This window comes from Rhinolophus ferrumequinum, chromosome 5 (assembly GCF_004115265.2).
Source record: "Rhinolophus ferrumequinum isolate MPI-CBG mRhiFer1 chromosome 5, mRhiFer1_v1.p, whole genome shotgun sequence".
NCBI lineage: Eukaryota > Metazoa > Chordata > Mammalia > Chiroptera > Rhinolophidae > Rhinolophus > Rhinolophus ferrumequinum.
This window is the reverse complement of record NC_046288.1, coordinates 85,488,046-85,511,532: the sequence shown is the minus strand read 5'-3', so window position 1 is coordinate 85,511,532 and position 23,487 is coordinate 85,488,046. Positions and strand designations below refer to the sequence as shown.

Below are 23,487 nucleotides of genomic sequence, written 5' to 3'. Positions count from 1 at the left end.
TGAGTTCAGCTGGTGTTCTCCTTTGAGGACACGATGGTTTTGCACAGCCCACGTGACCTGCCCCTCAGTAGCTTTCATGGCTCTGATCCTTTCGTAAACAAGCACACAGAGGTCTGAATCCAGCTGACGGGATTTGCCTTGACAGGCAAGGATTGGTGCCAGACACGGGTGTGCAATTCCACCGAGCGCAGCCACCCCCACACAAAGTCCCTTGTGAATTTCTGCGTCAGTGCTGTAAGAGTTGACTTTCTGTAGCCCCCTCTTTGTCTCCTGGGCAGCCATACAATGTGAAGCACAAGACGCGCGTTTGAAAATGGATTAGAAATGCCACAGATTAGGGGTATGTACAACACCCTAGAAGGCCTGTGTCCAATTAGTACATTCTGGAATATTCGGCACAAACATCCAGCAATCAAGAGGCTGTGGGTGGTGCACGGGTGGCCAGCAGGGGGCGCTGTGAGCCGAGCTCAGGTCTGCTGTGGGGGTCTTTCCCCAGGAAGGCAGGGGTTAAGGAGTTTTTCTCCAACATGAGTCATTGAAAACCTTTGCCAGCTGACACTGGAATTATTCTCCTGTTAATAATGTTATAAAGTGTGATCACACTTTATTCTTCCTGAAACTCTGGTTTAACCCAGGCACCACAGGACCTCACAGTCGCCTTTACTTGAGGTTGAAAACACTAGTAAAACGGGTCACCTTAGGTAGCAGGTGTGTGTCTGTCCTTTTTGAGAAAAAGAGAATTGTTTTTATTAAATGCCAAGTAGAAAAAAGGCTATTTGTAAGCCGTGGATGGCCCAGCGACGCTGGCTGGGGAGTGCCCTCGCGGAGTCCGCTGTGAATGGCCCTCTCCCCTCAGAGGGGCACCACCTGGACATTGTCAGCGACCCCTTGCTTGTCTGTATAGTGTCACCAGAAGTGGTTGGAACCTTCAACAGCATGTGACTTGGTGTCACGTGGATGAACGTCCCATAAATGAGTCGTGACGTGTGGTTCCCTGAAGTTAGCTTCCACCATCAGCCTTTGGCCCTGGCACTTGTTTGCTGGACAGAGCACTGGCCCCTGTACCTTCCTGGCTGTGACATTGCATAAGTGTACCACGAGGTAGCTGTTCTTGGGGGACTCTCCCATTTGAAGCTAAAATTGTGTTTCTTCCTCCTGTAGTTGTCAGGTGTCTTGGATTAGATTGGAGGGGACTTGCGCCTTTGACGCTAGGGCTGGACGGATCCCTGGCCTGGGGTTGGTGCCTCTTTTCACCTGTTCTTCTTGGATTTCCTCCCCAAGGCAGAGCTCGGACGTGAGGTCCACGCCTTGGCGTCGGCCGGCAAGCCCCTGGCCTCGTGGACTGCCCAGCGGGGAATTCAGGAGTGCCGGGAAGCGTGCGGAGGACACGGCTATCTGGCCAGTAGGTTTCAGAGAAGCGTGTGACAATGTCCTGTCCTTACCCCTACCGTTTGACTCCAGACCATGGGTCTGCAAGCTCCAGCCTGAGGGCCAAAGCTGCTACCACTGATTTCTGGGAACAGTTTTATGGGGACGTGGCCACACCCGTTCATGTATGCATTTTCTGTGGCGGTGTCCGCACTCCATCAGCAGAGACGAGTATCTCGGCAGAGCCTGAAATGTGTACTGTCTGGCCCTGTCCGGAGCGAGTTTGCTAACCCCTGCCCTGGACTGATTCCTCCGCTTTCCGATGCCTGGTGTTCCTCAAAACATGGAGATCTGGGGGTACTTATGCAGCCTGGAGAAACGTTGTGTGGGTGCTCACTCAAAACCAGAATGGAGAGGAGGTGGTCTGTTCATTTGAGTTGTAACTTTCTGCTGAACGCCTTGGCAGTACAGTGGTACCAAGTTTTGTTCTGGTGAAACATTCTTAAATGTAGAAAAAAAAGAGTAAGGTTTTATTGGCATTGACCTGTTTGGGCAGCTGGCCTGTGGGCACCTGAGAGCCAGTCCTAGCTCTGCCACTCAGTAGCTGCCTCACTGTGGGCAACCTGCCTGACCTTGCTGTGCCTCAGTTTTCCTTATCTGTAAAATGGGGATGAGAATAGCACAGAAACATAGGTCCCTGCGGTGATTAAGTGAATTAATACACGCAAAGCATTTAGCAGAGTCGGCCATGTAGCTTGTGCCCAGTAACTTTTACTTGCTGTTGTTATTAGAATTACTATTATTACAGCATCATTAGCATTTGCAGTGTACCAGCAAATTTCCCGTGCCCTAATCGTAAATAACTTACTGGAAAAAATCTTGGTTACTCCAAGAAAGCCCATACACATTCCAAACAACAGAACTGGCAGAACCCTTTCGATAGTCTGCATCTCCAGAAGCACGTTAGGCTCTTGCCGAGCTGAGCACTTCAGTGGCAGCCTGTGGATAACTGACCAGGTGCGTGGCTGCCTGCTCTCGGTGAGGTTCTGGTCCAGATGCTTCTCTGGCTGGCGTGGTGGCCCCCGGTGCCCCCACACTGGCCTCTCTCCGTTGCTTACTGACCTTTGGATAACCATGGCTCTGCACCAGTTGCCATTTCCACGTTTTGTCCTCCGGGCAGTGCTCTTTGTAGTTTCTTTTTGTTGTTCTAAGTCATGGAGACGCTGTAAATAGTTTAGAACAAGGAAACTGAATCCTGAAACATGCTGACAATTGAAAAAAAGGGCTGAATCAAGTGTCATTACATATACAAATGCTGGCCTCAAGCCAAGAGACCGAACTCAGCAGGGAGAAAGGTAAAGCCCTTTATCTAGGCTTAAGTATATCTGTTGTAAATTATTTCTCGAGGTCACTCCCAGCTCTTCACGGTCAGTGGTGTGACTGGCGTGGGCAGAGTGGGAGAGAACCAGGAGGGAGGTGCAGGCCACCACGAGCCTGCGGTCTGTGAGCGCGAGAGGCGGCGGTCCCCCCTTTCCCTGCTGGGTCCCCATCCCAGCCTCTCATACAGAGAACATCCTCATCGAAGGAAGGAGACGGGGACGATGAGGATCCGGGAAGCACAGCTTAGAAAGTATGCGAAGGACTTGGTTTCCCGAACTGGCAGGAGAGAGAAGAAAAGGAAGATGAGAGTGTCTTCAGATGTTTGAAATTTCTTGTGTAAAACAAAAGGCTCATGCAGTTGTAGAAGGCGGAAGGGCAGCCTGCGGAGGTCGTTGGCTCCCTGAGCGTTTGTCACTGAGCTCCACGGTGGAGGGAGGTTCTGCCAGGCGACCTCGGGAGGATGGGGACGCTGGTGACAGTGAATCTCTCATGAGCGCTCCCTGCTCACTGCTGAATGTTTCATGGGGAAGCCGCCCACTTTCCTTCCTGACACCCTTACTAGGCTGTTACTGCTGTGTCTGGAAAGACGGGGCCACTGGGTGGAGAGCAGTTCGGGGCTGACAGCTGGTCGGGAGGTGGAGGTGCAGGTGGGGTGTGGAGCAGGCTGGGAGGTGCTTTGGCCCCATCACGCTGGGCCCAGGATTAGATTCCTGGGGGGGATGGGTATTTTTCACATATACACCCAAAATGATGAAAACGTGGTTTTGTTGCAGTGAACCGTCTGGGCGACCTCAGAAATGACAACGACCCAAACTGCACATACGAAGGGGACAACAATGTTCTCCTGCAGCAGACCAGTAACTACCTACTTGGCCTGCTGGCGCACGGGGACCCAGGTGAGCAACCACCTGCTCGCCTGCTGGCGCACGGGGGCCCAGGTGAGCAACCACCTGCTCACCTGCTGGCGCACGGGGACCCAGGTGAGCAACCACCTGCTCGCCTGCTGGCGCACGGGGGCCCAGGTGAGCAACCACCTGCTCACCTGCTGGCGCACGGGGACCCAGGTGAGCAACCACCTGCTCGCCTGCTGGCGCACGGGGGCCCAGGTGAGCAACCACCTGCTCGCCTGCTGGCGCACGGGGGCCCAGGTGAGCAACCACCTGCTCGCCTGCTGGCGCACGGGGGCCCAGGTGAGCAACCACCTGCTCGCCTGCTGGCGCACGGGGGCCCAGGTGAGCAACCACCTGCTCGCCTGCTGGCGCACGGGGGCCCAGGTGAGCAACCACCTGCTCGCCTGCTGGCGCACGGGGACCCAGGTAAGCAACCACCTGCTCACCTGCTGGCGCACGGGGACCCAGGTAAGCAACCATCTGCTCACCTGCTGGCACACGGGGACCCAGGTGAGCAACCACCTGTTCGCCTGCTGGCGCACGGGGACCCAGGTGAGCAACCATCTGCTCGCCTGCTGGCTCACGGGGACCCAGGTGAGCAACCACCTGTTCGCCTGCTGGCGCACGGGGACCCAGGTGAGCAACCATCTGCTCACCTGCTGGCACACGGGGACCCAGGTGAGCAACCACCTGCTCGCCTGCTGGCGCACGGGGGCCCAGGTGAGCAACCACCTGTTCGCCTGCTGGCGCACGGGGGCCCAGGTGACCAACCACCTGCTCGCCTGCTGGCGCACGGGGGCCCAGGTGAGCAACCACCTGCTCGCCTGCTGGCACACGGGGGCCCAGGTGAGCAACCACCTGCTGGCACGTGGGGACCCAGGTGAGCAACCACCTGCTCGCCTGCTGGCTCACGGGGGCCCAGGTGAGCAACCACCTGCTCGCCTGCTGGCGCACGGGGGCCCAGGTGAGCAACCACCTGCTCGCCTGCTGGCACGTGGGGACCCAGGTGAGGCTCTACCACGCTGGTGTGTGGCCCCAGAACTCTCATGGGTGAGGGTCCTCGGGCCCCTCTAGTTAGACTCTGTGTTAGCAGGAAGAAAAGTGTGATGACGTAGTGACTGCCCAACTTCCCAAGTGATTACTGAGGCGGGCGGGGGAGGTTCCCTCCGTCCCCCCCGGGACACGCGCTGTGGGCCGGGTCCCTTGGCTCTCGCCTGAGTGACCCATGTGCTGCTAGGTGGCGCTCGCTTCCAGAGCCCTCTGAAGAGTGTGGCCTTTCTGGAAGCCTATCCAGCCCTCCTTGGCCAGAGGTTCCAGGTGGCCAGCCTCAAGGACTGCTTGGACTCCTCAGGTAAGCACGCCCCTCCCCGCCATTCCCTTCAGGCCCAGCACAGGTGGGGGGCTGTGGTGGTGGCCGGAGGAGACCCCGGACGGTGGCTTGCCGCCATTCGCTGGAGGACTCATGCATCCAGCATCTCCCTGGGCTGACACTGAGTGAGACACTGACTGAAGGTGAAATGAGGGGAGCCCCACACCTGGCACCTTCCTGAGGGTGGCGTGTGAGCCGCTCTGGGGGCCCCCAGCCCTCGCCCACGCCCCCTGACCGGGCTGTCATCACAGGAAGCTGGGGGCTGTCCCTGAACCTTCGCCCTTGATTCTCCCTATCGAGGGCACTTGCCCTTACGTTGTTCACTCTGCAGACAGATATTTATAAGCACAGGTATCTGTGCAGTCTTGCTGGGACGCAAAGGTGACTGAGACCCAGGTCCCTGCTCTCACGGGCTTCGCAGTCCAGATGGGGGACAGCCGTGTGCAAGGACGTCAGGGGCCTGATCAGAGGAGCAGTCTGCGAGGCTCTGGCCCCCCGTTCAGGGGTGGGGTCACTGGCACAGCCTCCTGAGGTCTCAGTGGAAAGAAAGGGCTAGTCGCAGGGGACCCGAGGGACAGCTGTCCTTCCAGGCCCATGGCAACCACTAGAGGATTCTGAGCAAGAGCAGCTGACTGGTTTGGGTTTGTGTTGTCTGTTGTGATGACTCACGTTAAAATTATTGTGGAAAAAAGGCGATGGATGGAGACAAGGATGGTGGCCTGGGCAGGGCGGTGGGGGCAGGAGGATGGTGGTGATGGCAATGGAGAGCCACCAGGACAAGGATGGAGTGGTTGGGGGACGAAGGGACGAGCCGCGGTGCGGCTTGCGCATGACATGCCCCCTTGCTCGGGACTCTCGGGCTCAAGGACGTCCAGTGGCTTGTCCCTGGTGGAATGCAGAGCCAGTCTGGACCCGAGCCTGTTGTGCTCCAAAGCTCAGGATAGTCTGTCACAGCTTCCAGAAGCATCTGAATGGGCAGTCAGGATGAGATTTTACAGAAGGAACAGCTCGGCTTGGAACTTCTGCCCTGGACTCCGCGTCCCCCACCCCTAGGGTGGCTTTGAAGGAAGTGCCTTCCTCCCACACGGTCCCACCTACTCTTCTGTCAAATCTCGTATCAAAAATAGCTTTAAGCCACAGCAAAAATGTCATTAATGTGGTCACCTTGTCCATTAGCATTTGGTGAGCCTCTTCACTTTGCCACCCACACCTGCTTCCAGGTGCCTCAGAGACGTTCTCTGTGGGCTGGGCATGGATGGTGGAGCAGGGGGCCCGGCGGGCGGGGAGAGCTGACCCTTCTAGTGAGACCCCAAGAAACTGGACGCCAGGCTCACCCGGGTCTGCTCCAGCCCCTCCTCCCCACAGCCACGGGACTTAGGGCAGGTACCCTCTCGCCTTGGTTTCCTCGCCTGCACCGGGAGAATAACGGTTCCACTGTGTTGGGCTTTCGTGAGGATGAAGGAGCTGGTGCATGGAAAGCACCCGCATGGCACTTGGCACCACGTGTGTGCTCAGTAACCACCGATGACTATTTTAAACACATAACCTTGTCATGGTTCTAGTTGTAATCACAGGGTCATTGTCAAGGTGCTGTTTATTCCACCAAACTGTCAGCAGAGTGCCTTTGTTACGGGAGGAGGAGACCCCAGCGTGATCATCCCCTGGGATCTTGGGGGGCCGCTGGGTCCTCTGGGTGAAGAATGGAGAGCACGTGACATTGTAGCACCAGCAGCTGTGGGCTCTCCTGGAGAGGACACGGTGGCACAGAGCAAGGTGGCACCAGCCCTGTCTGCCTCTGTCCCCATCAGCAGCCCCAGAGCAAGAGTAGACCCGGCCGGCTGCCCCCCCCGCCACCGCGTTCCTCCCTCCTCCCCCACACTGTTGTCATCATCGTCATCCAGAAAACGTTTCTGCCAGCAGTTGCTTTATTTCTCTCCGGGCACCACCCTTTGTTACAATTTTTGTGCCAATCACTAACCTTGCCGTTGCTCATCTGCCCTTTTAAAGTGCCTGTAGAAAACAGGGACGCACTGGAAGATGTATTTCTGATGGTTACAATGTTCCCCAACCAACCCGTTGCTACAGGAAGCATTAGAAAATGACCTCATCGTTCTAGTAACATGAACCCAACCAGAATGTTTTCTTCCCTAAAACCTGTTGTAAAATGAAAACGTAAACAAGTGAGCTGCCAACTTCTTGGTGTATCTGCCATGCTCTGCTCGTGTTCTTTCCCCTGTTGCCAAAACCATGAAAGCAGAAGCTGTTTTATTAGGTTGATGCAAAAATAATTGCGGTTTAAAAGGTTAAAAGTAATTGCAAAAACCGCAATTACTTTTGCACCAACCTAATATATACCAGCGTCAGGGAAAATGCCAGGGCAGCGTCATCTGTTTTTTCTCTGAGTGCCCTAATTTTCGCAAGACCCAACAAAGTGAAAACATTTTCTGGAGGAAAAAAATGCAACTAAAATTTATTTGGCATAAGTGGCTTGGCACCGAGTCCTGACGTTATTCTCTGTGCAGAGAAGGGAGCGCATAGCTTGTGTGCAGCCCCTAGTCTCCGGGGTATTTGATCATCCAACCCCAAATCTCGGGACTGGTCTTTGTCTCAGCTGGACCTTTGGTAAAAATTATCTAAAAGATTTATGACCCTTGAGCTCGGTAGGACTAGAGATGCAGACCTTTCCAGTTTTGAGCGTCGCCTGTTTGGAAGGTCACGAGATCTTTTGCCTTCAGGGAATAAAACGATTATTTGGAGAGGGAAGGGCAGGCACGGCGCCGTCCAGTGCCTGTGATTTGTGCACACGCGTGTGCGCTGAGGTGGGTTTAACAAGTGGCGCTGCTCATGAGAGGGCCTGCACGGTCACTTAGCCGTGCGAGCCCCGCGTCTTTCCCTGCACTTGGCTCATTTGCAAAAATATGAAATAATTGCAGGACAGCGTGTTTGCCGCTCTGAGAACTGTGTGTGTCTGTGCAGGGCCGTGGGGTCACTCCCATGTGTCCGTGGGGCCCCTGGTGCGGGCAGTACAGCCAGGCCTGGGGGCTCCGTGCTGCCCCCGCGGTGTGGCTCAGGCTTCTGTTCACCCTCTCTGAGCCTCAGTCTCCCTTGTGACAGATTGGGGAGGGAATGCGGTCAGCCCAAGCTGTGCCTGATCAGGGCTGGGGGCTGGCCACGGTGGCGAGGTCACTGTTCTGAGCAACCCCTTTGGGCAGAGGTGGGGATTGAGCTCTGCAGGGTGAGCTGAGCTGCTTCCCAGGAAACGAGCCGGGTCTCGGAGGCGCAGGGTAGTGTGTTCAGGAGCAGGTGGCCACACAGGGGCACAGGTGTGAAGGGCGTGTGCGCACGGATGGACACAGGTGGCACCGGGCCTGGGGCTACGTGCCAGCCAAGGAGCCCGGGCCAGTCGTCCAGGTCTTGCTGTCTGGGGCGTCCCTGGGCAGAGCCCCGCTTTAGAAAGCGTACCCAGAGCAAGATGGACCCACGAGGGAAATCAACAGGAAACAGAAATCCAGACAGAGGCAGCGCGGGGAGCAGGGGAGCAGGGTGGGCAGGCAGGGGAGGTGGTCAGAGGGCGCACTGGAGGGCCGTGAGTGGGGAGTGGCCCGTTAGACAGAGGGCTGAGCGAGAGTGAAGCCCCTGGGGACACTGGGGTCGAAAGCTGAGTCAAGCGCCCGGGGGTAGGGGGGGCGGGGGGCATGTCCAGAAGCCCCTGGACTGAGAGGCTGGGCAGGAGCGCAGACCTGGGAGTGAGTGGGGTGGAGTGACAGAGGCAGCTGTGAGCAGTGCCCGTGGGTGGGAATGGGCCACACGTGGGGGGGGTAGTGCTGGTGGGCAGGGGCCGTCAGGTACAGAGGGGACATGGGGGAGCCCCGAGGAGCCCCTGTGGTGTGCTGCATCAGAGGCCAGCTGTGGCCCAGCACCAGGGACGGTGCTGGGGACAGAGGTGTTGAAATGGTGTTTGTCCTCTGGCCATTCGCAGCCTCTCCCGAGAGAGCGTTCCTGCCGCTTCTCCCAACCGATTTTGTTACTTAATTTCTCACCTCCAAAAAGGTCCAGGAATTGTCCACACCCCTCCCCATCCCCCCGCATTACCGTGTGCTTTCATGTGCTTGCTGGGGACCCTCCCATGTGAACACGTCGAAGCAACATGATGTACTTTTTCTAAAAACCTGAGAGTTAAAAGTTTCCACAGAAAAGTGTTCCAACAACTTGTGTATCATTTGAAGCAGCAAACTCTGAAGCGGTCCCGGACCGTGGCTCCGTCTGGGGTGGGCATTGTTGTGTAGTGGCGTCCACCGCAGACGGGCACGTCCCTGGGCAGCCTGTGGAACGGCCCTGCACGGCCTCGAGGGACAGCGGCCGTGGTGGGCGTGTCAGTGACGGCAGGAGCCTCTGCCTGGTTACGCATTAGCAGGACCGGTTTCTGGCTCTGGCGAGGACCTCGGGTTTGTTGCTGTGTAAATAAATCATGGAAAATAGGAGGGTGTGCGCCTTTTACTGTTGCTGGTGACGGTCCGTCCTGCTGGGAAGACTGTCGGAAGCGGCAGCCTCGAAGGTTCCAGAACAGGCTTTTGTTAGCGCTGGTTTCCAGGGTTGACCTGGGTTTTCAGGGACATCCGGAAGGACAGCATCTAAGGCTCAGGAATGCCCACTGGGCCACCTGGTGTGTCCATGTCCTGGGGCGGCTGTGACAAAGTCCCACAAACTGGGTGCTGAAAACAGTTCAGAATCAGGGTGTGGGCAGGGCTGTGCCTCTCGGGGACGCCAGGGGACGGTCCTCCTGCCTCTTCCAGCTCCTCGTGGCTCCTCATGCCACGTCAGTGCCGTCTCTGCCACCGTCGTCACCTGGCCTCTCCGTGCGTCTGTGTGTCCTCTTCTGTCCTTTGTGTAAGGTCACTCTCATGGGGCGCAGGGCCCACCCCAATCCAGGGTGGCCTCATTTCGAGACCTTCAACTTAACTGCAAAGACCCTGTTCCCCAGTGAGGGCACATTCACATATTTCAGGAGTGGTCATGGTTTTTGGGGGGTCATGTCTTTTTGGGGGGCCCATGGAAGCCACCACACCTGGCAGGACTCTGAAAGGGGTGCCTCACCACCTGCCTCCCTGGGCCCTCTGAGATCAGCTTCTCGGAGGACGTCTCAGGCCTCCCCACCCTGGCGTCCGAGAAACCTGCCTTCCGTCCTGGCAGCCATGTGAGCGCGGCCGTGGAGCCTGCGTTCCTCAGCCTGTGCGACGCTGGCGTCGTCGTTGGTGGGCTTCTCGGTTCTACTGCGACGAGCAACTGATAGAACAGGCGCAGAACGGCCGGTGTCTGCGCAGCTCTCAGCAGGGCTGTGCCTTCCTCCCAGGGCCCCTGGGCCTGCCCCGGAGCGAGACCCTGTGCGGGATCCCTCCTGGGAGCTCCCAGCCGAGAGCAGCTGCCAGGTGCCCTGTGCCCGGGTGGGGGTGAGAGCGTGGACTCAGAGCCACGCGGCCAGGCCGGGCCCCTCGCCCACTTGCCTGGGTGCCTCCTTGTGTCCCTGTCCTCGTTGGAAGGGGTGGTGACACGGGCTGGCGGGTTCTCAGCACTGCCACATCCTGGGATGTGCTGGTCCGCAGGAAGCACCGTGTCACTTAGACGTGACGAGGAGCAGAACGCGCCACAGGTGTGGCATCGCGCCTGGCTCAGGGCGAGGACCAGGCCAGTGCCCTCCAGCCTCGCCGTGGGTCCAGCCCACCCTGTCCGTCTATACCCTGTTACGTCCCTCTCTGAAGCTTCCTGTCCCCCTCCCTTCAGAGCTGTGGGGAGGGACACGTGTGCATGCGGTGGGGACCCGGTGTGAGCCGCCGTCTCACCCGCCCGTCCACAGCAGTGCGGTCGAGGGCTGGGCCGCCACTTGCCCACCATCTGCCGGAAAGTTGTCCTGATGTCCACGTACGTCCCTGGCGTCACTGAGGGGACACGCCCCCATCCCATCAGACCAAGCACGTCAGTACCAGCCATCATGAGGGAGGCGGTCACACGGAAAGTGGCCCTGGGACCCTGCGGCCTCCGTGGTTGCTAGAATAGTGTGGGACTCGGAACAGCCTCAGGGCCGAGCAAGGGAACACCCTCACCTGTGCCTGTGCCGGCCCGGCCCCCACCCCTGCCTGTGCCTCAGTGTCCACGTCTAGACTGGGCACCTCACACACTCGTCAGCACATGCCAGGTTCTCGCAGTGCCGTCTGTCGGGGAGGTGGGTACTTGACAGATTCTCTATCGTCACTTTCCCTCTGTTTCTCGTTTTGAAGTCCCCCTGGCAGCATACGAGTGGTTGGTTTGTTACCTGCTCCGAGAGAGTTACGAAAAACTAAACCAAGAGAAGAGATCAGGAAGCAACGACTTTACAGCAAGAAACAACTGTCAAGTATGTTTGCTTTAAAAATGGCTTTATATTTATTATTTGCTCCTAATTCCTGTGCTGCCAGGTCCCAGGTAAGCTGAATGTCCTGGGGGAGGCGGGCCCAGCCCTCCAGCCCCCGGGACCTTGGGCTGTTGCCTGACTTCTGCACCCTGGTTTGCTGTGGGGACCGTGGTACCTCCCTGTCTGGCTTGTGGGAGAGACTGGGCATCGTCAAGTGCCGGCAGCATCCAGCCCGTCAGCCAGAGCCGGGATCGCTGGAGGTGGACGTGGGGCTGCAGGAGCCTTGGCACAGTGGGGCTGGGACACCAGGCAGGTCCCGACTGATCGGCTGACAGAGCGATGGCTCAGTGACTCACATGAGGTCACACTGGAGCTCTCCCTTTGGTTTTCCAGTCATCTCCCTCCCCAGGGAGCTTTCGTGGGAATGGTCCAAGGGTGGCTTTGGCTCTCACATGGAGCAGGGCTGTCCCGTGTCCCGGGAACCCCCTGTGCAGAAGCAGTGCTCTGAAACATCCTGTGACGCCAGGGTCTGGTCTCCTGTGGTCCATGCGTCCCATGTGTCTGCAGCGATGGGTGTTGTTTGGGAGGCCATAGATAGAAGCTTCTCAAACGGGTGTCGTCCCTTCTCCTTGGTGGTGTTTGGTGAGGCTCTGTGTCCTCTGAGAACTCAGCGTCCCCTTCTGCCCGTCTGCTCCGAAGGCCCAGCCCTCCTCCTGAGCTGCGAAGGACAGCCCGCAGCCCTCGGGGGGAGGCACAGCTGGTGGTGTCCCTAGGGACCTGCTGGATACACCTGCCCATGGGGTGGGAGGTGAGGCATGAGGGTCACTAAACCAAAATCAAACCTGTGGCTTAAAAGAAATGAATTCAGTGGTGGTCAGAATCAGTTCAGCGACCCATACAGGAGGTATGAAAATGGTCTTCTGAAATGCGCCGGGGTCACAGCGGCTTGGTCATTCAGACACTGATGGCTCTGGTTTTGTTTGTCCCATGTCACTCCTTTTCTCTGCGTGTCAAATGGTCATTCTTGAAATGGAAATGGAGACTCTCCCGAGTTACAAGCCAAGACCCCAAAGGGATGGCAGGCACCAAGGGGGCCCGTACCACACATCCAAATCCCAGAGAGGTGCCCCGAGGCCGCCAGCGATCCCCTCCTAGCTGTCCTTCATCCCATGCCAGCTGGCCGTGCGGCACCTGGCATTGCACCCTGATGCTGGAGCCCCAGTGGGTGGCTCAGCCGTTTGGATGTAGATCCCCTATAGAATGTTGTTAGAGGACTCCGTAACGGCGTTCCAGTGTCACGTGGCTGAGGATGGAGAGCCAGCGGATGTCCCTGGGGAGCGCCTCAGAGCTGACCAGCACTGTAAGCTGAGGTACAGCCCCATGGAGTAGCCGTGGCTATGGATAGGAACGTGGCCGTGAGGCCTGGAAGAGAAGGTGATGACCCAAGAGGGGGTCTGTGTTGTCCCCACCTGGTCTGGATCACGGAGCTTTTAAGAGCGAGCGCTGGGTTATTTCTGACAGCCGAGCGCGCTCAGACCCCTAAGAGACATAGTCCCTTCCTGTATGGCGGTTGGAGCAGCAATTGCACCCGAGAGAACACTTCAGAGATTGTTTGTATAACCTGGGCGTGGGACGAGACTTCTTGAGTAAGACCGGAAACTCAAGCTGTAAAAGAAAACTGTCAGCTCTGACTGCATAGAAAGTCACTATTTCTGAACAGCAAATGATACTGTAAACAAAGTCAGAAGACAGACTGCAGACGGGACACATGTAACATATAACCGACAGCGTCCCCAGCCGGGAAAGGGTTCTGCAGATCACGCGGCAGCCTGGCCCGACACCAGCCACAGGCCCTAGGGGGCGCCATGCATGGTTGCTGACCGTGAGCCGGCGCCAGGGACGTGCAGTTTGGAGGACAATGTTCAGGGGACAGCGGCCACTCGATATGCTGTCAGTGGAGGGTGGGAACTGCTGTGTTTTTTGGGAAACTTACTGCTTTAGTTAAAATATAAAACATGCTCCCTCTTTGACTCAGCAGAGAAGTTCGTTAACTTCTGTCTGCTCTCTCCTGCCAATAACAACTGTCACTGTTTATCTTCTGTGTAAGCCAGATGTGCACATTAGGTTTTTTTCAAAAAACATATGTGTTTATCACATTTTTGGCTGGGTGACAACATCACATGTTCAAAGTGAGAAACATACAAAGGGAGGCAGTGGGGTCTCCCCAGCCCACCTTCCAGCCTCACCGCTCCCACCCTGGCCAGAGTTCCTGAGGATGCCCTCCAGAGACATCTGTACCTCAGGAGGCAGATGAGGCTGTTTCCTCCAAAATGCGTCCTTTCACACCGTCGTCTTTGACGGATAAGGAGATGGAGGACCAGGGAAGTGCCCCAAGTCAGCCGGCTCTCCTGTGCCGGGGCTGACGTTGAACCCACGCCGGCCCACTCCCGGGCCCCGCTCTTTCCCCCATAGTACACGGCGGACGTCCGAAGTTGGACAGTGTGGAGTTTGTTTTTTGCCTCAAGTCTCCATTCCTTGTTAACATGCAAATGTCCTCAGGAATGAGGGTGCAGCTGAAATTAAGACCTGGCTCCCCATTGGCTCATCTCGTTCTTTCCTGGGGCTGGGGGCTTATTGGGGATGCGGGTTCATGAGAGAGGGGAGCCTGGTGTTGGGACCAATGTGGAGGAAGGTTGGTCGCAAGGCTGGGGGTACGGCCTGTACCCCATCCCGACTTGAACGTCGGACTGTCCGCCTCTCACTTTGAGTGCACGCTCTTCAAGCATCAGTTCCAGGATTCCTGCTGTGAAGTGACAGCCGACCCTTAGCTCCCGACCGGAAGTGCCCCGGCTGCTGCTCACCGGAGGGTGGCATGTCGCTTGTTTTCAGGTGTACTACTGCCGCTCCCTGGCCCTGGCGTTCCTGGAGCTCACGGTGCTGCGGAGGTTCCACGAGCACACGCACCAGCCCGGCGTGCCGCCCCCACTGCGGGCTGTGCTCCAGCGGCTCAGCGCTCTCTACGGCCTGTGGTCCCTGAGCCAGCACATGGCCCTGCTCTACCGAGGTGAGGCACCTGCCAGCGCCCCGCCCAGGAACGGGGCGCCATCTGCCCTGTTTGGGAGACTGTCCTGCCCCGGTGTGGCATGACTCCCACGTGACTTACCCAGCACTCATCGCGTGCTGGGCCTGTCGACAGATAATCCCGATGCCATAATAAGAAAGCAGGAGGGCACAGCAGCATCAGGAGGGCGCCCGTAGGGCACAGACAGGAGCCCAGGCTGCTGGGGAGGCGCCCCCGGGAATGCCCAGGCGGGGCTGATTCCTGGAAGACTGGTGGGAGGAAGGGCCTAAGCCTGAGGTCCTCAGCCTCTGTCCATTCTCGTCCTCCTCAGGAGCCTTTTTGGGCATTTTTTTCCTATTTGCCCTCATGACACGTTAATGCTACGAATATTCTGTGTATCTGTTCACATCCTGTGTGTGTATCTGGGCTTTGCGAACAGTCCATTTTTGCCCCTCCCCCTTGCCAAGAACCTACCTCGTCCCCCTTCGGGCTGCTGTTGCCCCGTGGAGGCGGCGAGGGTGCACCGTTCACACAGGAAGGCTGGGGGCGTGCGGGCAGAGGGAGCCGCTGGGTGCAGGGGCAGGAGACCACATCCGCCAAAGCACAACTCCAAGTGACCAGACATCGTTTTTATAGCAAAATTCAAACGAAAGCAGGTCCTACAGCAAATGCATTTTCAAACGTGCAGGGCCTGTTAGACACTGCAGCAAAGCCCGCAGCCGTGTGGCAGGCGAGGCTGAGGAGGTGGGCCTCGCACCCTGTACCTGGTGGCTCCGATGGCCCCTTGTGCCCCAGGCCATGCTCTGTGCTGGGGCCCCTGCCGGCCCACAGCCCCACGCTCTCCCGCCGTCTCCCCAGGCATTCCCAAACCACCATCCAGCCTTCAGTCTCCTACAGTCTGTCGTCCTCAGAAAGAACCCACCCGCCAGCCCCAGCCCCGCCTGCCTGCTGAGCCCCTCGGCCCTGAGCTCCTCACAGACCCCCGTCTCCTGGATCCCGCAGGCTGTGCCTGCCTCGCGCCGGGCCCTTTGCTCCTGCAGCCCCAACTCCTGGTACATGTTCAGTGAACTAGTGGAAGAGGGACATCAGAACTCCGGCCCAGCCCCTGCATTCTTGCAAAGGGGTCACAGCTCAGCTGGGCTTGTGTGTGTGTGGGGGGGCGACAGTGACATATTTTCACACAAAATGGGCTAATTTGGAAAGCTGTTTCCGAATGATTGCTATCTGTGGGTGATTTTGGACTTGGGGTACCAGACCCCAGGGTAACCAGTACTGTACTTACAGGTGGCTACTGTTCTGGTGAGCAAGCAGGTAAAATGGTGGAGAGTGCCATCCTGGCCCTGTGCTCCCAGGTGAGTTGTCATTCAGCTTTGCATTGTCACATGACGTAACCTGTAACCCCTATATGTTAGTACCACTCACCCTGCTTGCCCCCTTCCATGCACGCACTGTTTAGCAAAACAAGAAAATCACAAGAAAACATGCCTGTGTCAGGAATTTCAGGAAGAGAGGAACTCAGAGGGAATGCTTTAGAATCGGTACACATTCGACTCACTAATTTTCACACTTTTCACAACTACATCGATAATCCTTCTGCACATTTCCGCCTCCGAGTTAAATTCAGCTCATGGTAGTTCACTTTTTTAAATTGTATTCTTTGACCTTTGCCACCCAGGAAACTCCAACGGCCCCAATCCCCACTTGATGTTCTGGTGACACTCTGTCCAGTAGAACGTCCCACAGGGATGGACACGTTCAGGAACCATGCTGTCCCACGGGTCACCGCTGACCATGGGGGCCACTGGCAGGGGGACTGTGGCCAGTGTGGCTGAGGATTGTAATTTCCTTTCATTTAAATTAATTTAAAGTGTAAGAGCCACAGGTGCTGTGGCCACTGTCCTGGCAGTGCTGCTACAATTAGCCGAGTCGTGACTCGACTTTGAGGGTAGGAAGTGAATCAAGGCCCTGCCAGCACCCCAGCAAGTGCCCTAAGTGACAGTGACGTGCCATTTCATTTCTCCCGTCAGCGCTGTCAGAGCTGCTAAGTTCCAGGTAACATCTCTGATTGGTTTTAAGCCTCTCCCCGATTCGTTTCGTAAGCAGCCATCACGTCTCCCTGTGTTCTAAGGTGTGTCTATACCTGCAGTGCATAGGTGTGGCCACATTTCCTTTTCCCACAGTGAAACCAGTGACAGGAAAGCATTTTCCTCTCTGTGGTCCTGGGCGAGTGGCTAAGCCTGATGCAGCCCCGTCCTGCTCCACCCGAGTTCTCACTGAGGTCAGCCAGGTGGGGGCGCCAGCTCCGTCCTGTGTCCCATGGTGGCAAACTCAGCCCAGTCTGACCATTCGCTGTGCACCCACTGGACGTTGCCGCCCAGGCCCAGGTGAGCAGTGAGGCGGAGACCCCAGGCCCAAAAGCTGACGCTATTTCCCATCGGCCCCTTAGGCTAAAGGTTTGCCAACTACCTGTCCCGACAAGGGCCTTGCTCTGCTGGTTTCCCTGCAGGGGGCTGGCTGGTTCGCCTGCGCCCCGCAGGCAGGGCCTGTGCTCCTGTCCTCTGTGTGGGGGGGTTTGGTGCTCTGTGCTGACTGATAGCTTTCGATCTGTGTCGTTAAAAGCTCCCCTATCCCACTGTTCCGTTCAGCAGGGCTGTGGCACTTCACAATTATTGTAGAAAAAAAATTTTCTTCGCATTTCAAGAAAATTCTTGGGAGTCCTCGCGTATAAATTCCGTATTGAAGAATACTTTGTATAACGGGATAGGAGAGTAATAAAAGTGCTGCGAAGCTAAGAGCGCTCCTGTGAGGACTTTTCCAGGTGCTTCTAATGCCTTCTCCCCTACATGTTCTGAACATATTTTCCTGTGTTGAAATAGTGACTGCCCAGGGTTCAGAGACAAATCTCTGAAGACAGTTGCCAGTGAGTGAGCTGCAGAGTCATCACTTTTATGAGCAGTTCTACCTTGTTGGGAAAAAAAAACACACACACAAAAAACCTTTAAACATAAAACGTTGGAAGTGCTGAGTGAATAGCAACATGGTGAAAATATTCAGAGGCACCCCAAGGGACTCTAACGGGCCAATGAGAAGCTACAGCATGGGGACTCCAGCCCTGCGCCAGGGTTACTGTTGCCAGTGGGCCGAGCAACAAACTCTGGGGCTCTGTTCCTCCGTGGTCGCCATGGAGATATCTGGGCGTTGCCAAGTGAACGGACTTTGTTTTCCAACAGCTGAAAGATGATGCAGTTGCCCTGGTGGACGTGATCGCCCCCCCTGACTTTGTCCTGGACTCACCGATCGGCAGAGCCAATGGCGAGGTAAAGGGTCCCCTCCCTGTGCCCGGTGAGGAGCCCGTGTGTCCGAGTGCCAGCCGGGCCGCGCTGGGGGCCCATGGTAGTTACTGCAGAGCCTGAGATGATGACTTGCCCCAGTAGTCTCCTGGCACCTGCTGGGGGGTTGTCAAGTTTGGGCAGCTGTGGAGGGAGCGGCCAGGACAGGTCAGGGTGGTCACGGGGGACTTCGCCATCCCCCAGAGCCTTCCTCTGAGAGATGGGCTGGTAACTGGGCCCTTGCAGGGCTGTGATGCCAAGGTCAGCATGGACCTGTGCGGAGCCCCAGGCCCTGCAGCGTCTTTCTCCCTCCCTTCACACTCCCCCGAGGCCCTTTCTAGGCCTGGGTCTTCCCAACATATCACAGTGCTGGCTCCTGCCCCCGCTGTCAGCAAATCCACTCACCCCTTGCACCGGCACTCCCTGGAGGCCCCCGCAGGACTCCCTGATCTCCTCCCCTCCCCGCAGAAGGATTCCTTACAAAGCAGATCCAGTCAAGCCACTCCTCTGAGCCCTCCACCTGCAGTTGCCTGCACCTGCAGTTGCCCTGATCCTTTCCTGCACCCCCAGTCCCTCCGCATGGCCTGTGCCTGGCTCCCCAAGGTCATTTTACTACCTGGTGCTCCTCCCTGCTCTGGCCTCCAGCCTCACGGGCCTTTGTTCTTCTGGTGGGCTGGGCTCGTTCCCACCCCAGGACCTTTGCACCTTCTGTTTTCACTGCCTAGAGCACTTCCATTCATTTGGTTCTAAGCTCAGTGCTGCTTCTCAGGCCTTCCCTGGCCTCCAGCTGTAATGCCCGGCTCGCGCCCCGCTCTGTCCTCAGGGACCCTCATGTTGCTCTGACTGAGCCCACGTGCACCCCTACGTGACCTTCTCTGCCACATGGAGATGCCAGTGCTGGGGAACACGCGCAGGTCTGCTCAGCACCTCCCGGCACAGCACTCCCTACAGCTGTTGTCCCATGTTGTGATGGGGACATGGCTTTTGCAAGTGTCAAAGTCACTTGCCTGAGATCTCACAGCTATCAGCTGTGGAGCAGGATTTATCCCCACTCGACCCCTGACCCCCAAGGCCATGTTCTCTCTGCTGAGGCGTCTGCCGCCAGCTCAGGCTCTGTTTGAATGGAGAGTGAGCATATAAGGGGACAGGAGCCCTCCTCTGCCTTCAGGGGACACTGACATCGGGACTTTATACAATCGTAACAGCCTACCCCAGGAGGGGCAGCTGCCCTGACCTCTGCCCGGCCCAGGCCACCCTTGGGGTTGGGACCAGGTACCAGGTGCTGGGGCAGTTTCATTCTCCACGGGTGAAACCCTGATACCCACACAGGCCAGGTGTTCGCCCAGCCAGGAAGCGGCAGAGCCAGGATCCAGGTAGAGATCTGCCTGGAGGGAAGACAGGACAGTGCCCCTCAGGCCCCAGTGTGGCCAAGGCTACAGAAGAGGCCGAGCTAAGCCCACAGAAGAGGGACGGTTAGCAGGCCAGCAGGTGGGTGGGCATTTGAGGAGGAGGCAGAACAGTGGTGCCCGACACAGAGGGCCTGGAAGTGGCGTCACACGGGGACCCCTGAGCACACGGGAATAGTCACCTCTCCAGAAGGGGCCAGAGCGGCCGGCTATGGAGCCTGTGCCTGCTCTGCAGAGGGCAGCCCAGACGTGGGGCCTGGGGCGGGGGAGTGAGGAGTAGAGGAGGCCGCCCCGCCCCCCCCCCCCCCCATGGGGCCCCTTCTGAAACCAGAGCCAGCGACAGGACGGGTTATACTATGCGCATTTCTCCCAGTTTAAGGACTGATGTTTTAACCAAGTGCTACTTAGTAAGAAGTTCATTGTAAATGAACAAACGCAGTGGTAGATGATGCGAGACGACCACTACATGAAGCGTAATGCTCCAAGTTGTAACACGTGACCTCGGATTTATGACGCGTGGAGCAAAAGCCCATGTTTTGTCTCTGGGAGCCAAGAAGAGCAGTGGCCGTCGCTGAGCGCATTTGGCAGGTGCAGGGGGAGTGGTTTCTAAGAGTGAAATTGGTCCACATCAGCCAGGCACAAAATAGGCCCCTTCCTGTCCCTGTGGCTCATCTGTCCCCCGGGCTCGTGGCCTGGGCACTGACTGCTGGGGGCGGGTGAGGGCTCAGTCAATAGTTGATGTGATTCACGACTGTCCTCTCAGATGACTGGTGCTCTACGTTTGTCCAGGGAGGTGACTCGGCTGACCTCCCTGGAGGAGACGGCTTGCGGGCCCAGTGGGGCAGGCAGCCAGGGACAGTGTGTGCCAGGTCTGGTGGCCCAGGGGACTCGGGGGCCCACACAGCAAGGCCAGCCTGATGGCTGTCATCCTGCTGCCCAGCTGCACCTCCAGCGTGCCAGCCAGCAGCCACGTGGGTGCCCGGGGACAGACCAGCGCAAACAAGAAACGCAGACTCGCAGAATTCCATCATGGCCACAGTTGGTCAGGAAGCAGGGTCTGCCCTCGATGAGAAATTCCAAAGAAAAGGACGAGTGGGAAGTTCTCCTAAATGCACTTGATGGATATTTTATACTTGCATTTTCCCCATTGTTTTCTGCTGGGGGCAAAAAAGGTTTACGTGTATATAAATTTAAGTCATCTTAAAATTTTTTTAAAAAGTGAGAATTTTTTAAAAGGAGAGAATTTCCTGGGTTTTAACAAGTTTACAAGGGGAGTTGCATTTGCACATTTGGCCATCTAAGGAATTTTTTTTTTTTTTTATTGACGTGTGTATTTTTTACAGCTCTATAAAAACCTCTGGACCACCATCCTTCAGGAAAGCAAAGTGCTGGAGAGGGCGTCGTGGTGGCCGGAATTTTCCGCCAACAAGCCGGTCATAGGAAGTTTGAGACCGAAACTGTAGTTTCTCCAGGAAGCGTTCAGCTCAGTCTCATGAAGCCAATGAAGACACTGAGCTCAAATTCCAGTTCCCACAGGCCTGGAAATTGCCAGCCTTCTGAACACGCACCTCTGCCCTTAACTGGCTGGCTGTCCTGTGCGCCCAGGGTGGGCCGGGCCCGTCCTGGCAGGGCCCCCGAGTCCCCTCGAGGGGTCACCCCGAAGCGCTCTGTGATTTGCTGTGTGAACAGATCACCTATACCATCACATCCTCCCGATGGACTGTTGGCTGGATGAGTAGAACGGTGCACATCCCGCTTTTATCTGCGGAATCGAAAGCCAACTGCTCATGATGAGGGGCTTTGGGTCAGCCAATGCTTTGCGTTCATCTGAGGGTTTTACATAGCACTGCCAGCCTGATGCTTCCTCCCTACCTGCCTTTCCGTGTAATTAAATGACAGCCTCACTTATCTGCACTGCAGACCATCTGAATGACATCATGTAAGATTTTCAAGGAGATGAAAATCAGTTTTCTTGCTTTCTCGGGTGCAACTAAACGTTTCTGTCAAAGAAACTTCAAAGAAAAAAATTTGTCACGATTCGAATGGTCAATTTGAAGTCCTGGCCGCCAGGTGTGTCCACGTTATTGAATCGGTTTGTTCCCACCATCGGCCATTCCCCAGTGCTCCTCGGCCCCGCAGAGCGTGTGCTCAGCAAGCCCTTCATGTGTGTGTGTACGTGTGCGTGTGCGCGTGCCCTCTGCACTGCCCAGGTCTGTGAAAGCCCATCCGACCAGTGAGACCAGATTGAGGAGGCGGATGCACGCCTCCCGCCATGTCGCTCGTATTTCCAGGGTCAGGACGACGGGCTGCTGGTTTGTTGTCACCCTCAGCCCCACCTGTGTCGCCCTTTGGCCGCCGGGTTACGCTCCTGGTGTGTGATCAGTCCAGGAGGCCACAGGTCACCTTGGAGCCCTGCAGGTGATGTGACCCAGGTGCCCAGAGGGCACAGAGTGGCACTGAACAAGTGATGACCGGTGCTTGTTTTTCAAAGTAGCCCGGAGAACCTCTGAGCACCTGAAGGGCAGGAATCTTTTTAAAGACCAAATTTCCAGCTCTGGAAATGAAGGGGGTGGCTACTTGACTTCTCAAGCCTCAGTTTTCATGCCTAGAAAAGGGACGTGCACGCACACACACCCCACAGAGCATCCGGGGCATCCGAGTGGGGATAGCGGCTAATTTGAACAAACATTAACTGCACGCTAGAACTTTCTGCCCATCTCACCGGACCCTCAGACAACTGTGTGAGCTGAATGATATTGTCATGCCTGTTGCACACATAAGAAATCTGACTGCCGTGGGTTAGACGGCCCGGAAGCAGCCGAGCTAGACCAGGCTCCCAGGCCTGACCCGAACCCCTGCACGCACCCCTGACGTCCAAGGCGCCAGCACACCCTCAGGGCAGGCACAGCAGGCCCTTGCTAGTGTCCGTGTTACAGTTTTAACTAGGGAGCAATCCCCCTGAATTTAATATATCTCTGGCTGGGTGGTTTCCTTGGTTTTAAATAAACCCTCTGTGTTTCTGAGGGCTGTTTCGTCCATTACATTCCTCGGTGCCTCCTTTTAGAAAGATGGGAACAACAGACAATATTCCAAACCCTTAACAGTTTAGATGGGTCGGTTCTGAACGCAAGTCCCAACAGTAAGTCAGAGGAGCCTGCTGATGCCAGCAGAGCTCCGTTTCTTGTGGAGGCCGCCTCAGGGGGCCCGAGGCCTGGCCCCCCGGCTGGGTCCCCGCCCAGGACAGTATGTGTCCCTCAGCTGGGGTCACACCAGTTTTATCAGGTGTCCCCTTTAGGAGAGGGATGTTGTGGGCCGGGCTGCCTGACCCTGTGGCTTTTCTCAGTGAGGAACTGGCTCGTGGGTCTTCCGACACTCCTGCCACTGGCGTCTCGCGGGGCCCAAACGCCTCACCTCACCCCTGCAGGAGCAGGCCTCCGGTCCTCGATGAGTGAGTGACTGAGCCTGATCGGGGCATTTCTGGCTTTTCTGTTGACCTTGGGTCCGGGGCTGGGGTGCAAACCCAGGTTCACTGGCTCCAAAGCACACTGGACCACCGCTGGACAGAAACTGCCGGCAATTTGCAACTGGCGGGCTCTTTGAAACGTATCATGTGATTCAAGAGGTCAGGTCACCACCATTGTATGCCCTGTCTGGGTGTTCTGCTGTGAGCTCTTCTTTCTAGAAGTTTCCTTCCCTCCACCTTCTCCACCCTCAGGCCCTTCCAGCCGCATTTCTAGATTGAGAACCAGGACACACCAAGCCTCAGAACAAGTGTGGTTGGTGGGTCTGTCTCGAGTGTTTGGGGCAGGCAGGAGGTTAAAGGATGCCCTAGTGACTTAGGGAACACAAAGCAGGAGGAGCTGGGGACGTACAAGCCTGACCGGGACACGTGGCCGTCTGGTTGCTGGCTTTCAGGGTATGCGCACCCGCCTGTTCGCAGCTGAGCTGCTGGGACACACGAGGAGTAAAGGTTTAGAACCAGGCAACTAGATCCCCAGGGAGGGTAGGCCGGTCCAGGCAGGCACCCTGCCCCCAGAAAGGGCCCTGGGGGGCGGGAGGCCTGCGGTCTGGCTGCACCTCTGCAGAGCTCTCACCTCTCCTCCCCTCCTCGGCTTCCTGTCCACAGCCACAGTCACAATGATGCTGATCAGATGACAGCAGCCCTGTGGACGGTGCCCACCCCTGTGCCCCATCTACATCCCAGAGTACCCCAGCCCTGCCTGGCTGGCCCATGGGACAACGCTGTGCTCAGAAAGCTGTGACACCGGCCCAGCCAGGGGGACACAGAGCCCTTTGTGG

General features: G+C 57.0%; 1 protein-coding gene across 2 annotated transcripts in view; it reads left to right on the top strand.

The window, feature by feature from the left end:
- ACOX3 (acyl-CoA oxidase 3, pristanoyl) overlaps window positions 1–22,211 on the top strand; it is a 39,839-nt gene extending 17,628 nt beyond the window's left edge. For both annotated transcript variants that reach the window (XM_033105812.1, XM_033105811.1), the window contains exons 11-18: window positions 1,282–1,402; window positions 3,522–3,644; window positions 4,876–4,989; window positions 11,280–11,395; window positions 14,282–14,456; window positions 15,738–15,805; window positions 17,684–17,770; window positions 20,532–22,211. In XM_033105812.1, coding sequence (XP_032961703.1) covers window positions 1,282–1,402; window positions 3,522–3,644; window positions 4,876–4,989; window positions 11,280–11,395; window positions 14,282–14,456; window positions 15,738–15,805; window positions 17,684–17,770; window positions 20,532–20,651 — 924 coding nt within the window. In that variant the 3' untranslated portion in view covers window positions 20,652–22,211. The remainder of the gene's footprint in view (window positions 1–1,281; window positions 1,403–3,521; window positions 3,645–4,875; window positions 4,990–11,279; window positions 11,396–14,281; window positions 14,457–15,737; window positions 15,806–17,683; window positions 17,771–20,531) is intronic.
- The last annotated feature ends 1,276 nt before the right edge of the window (window positions 22,212–23,487 follow it).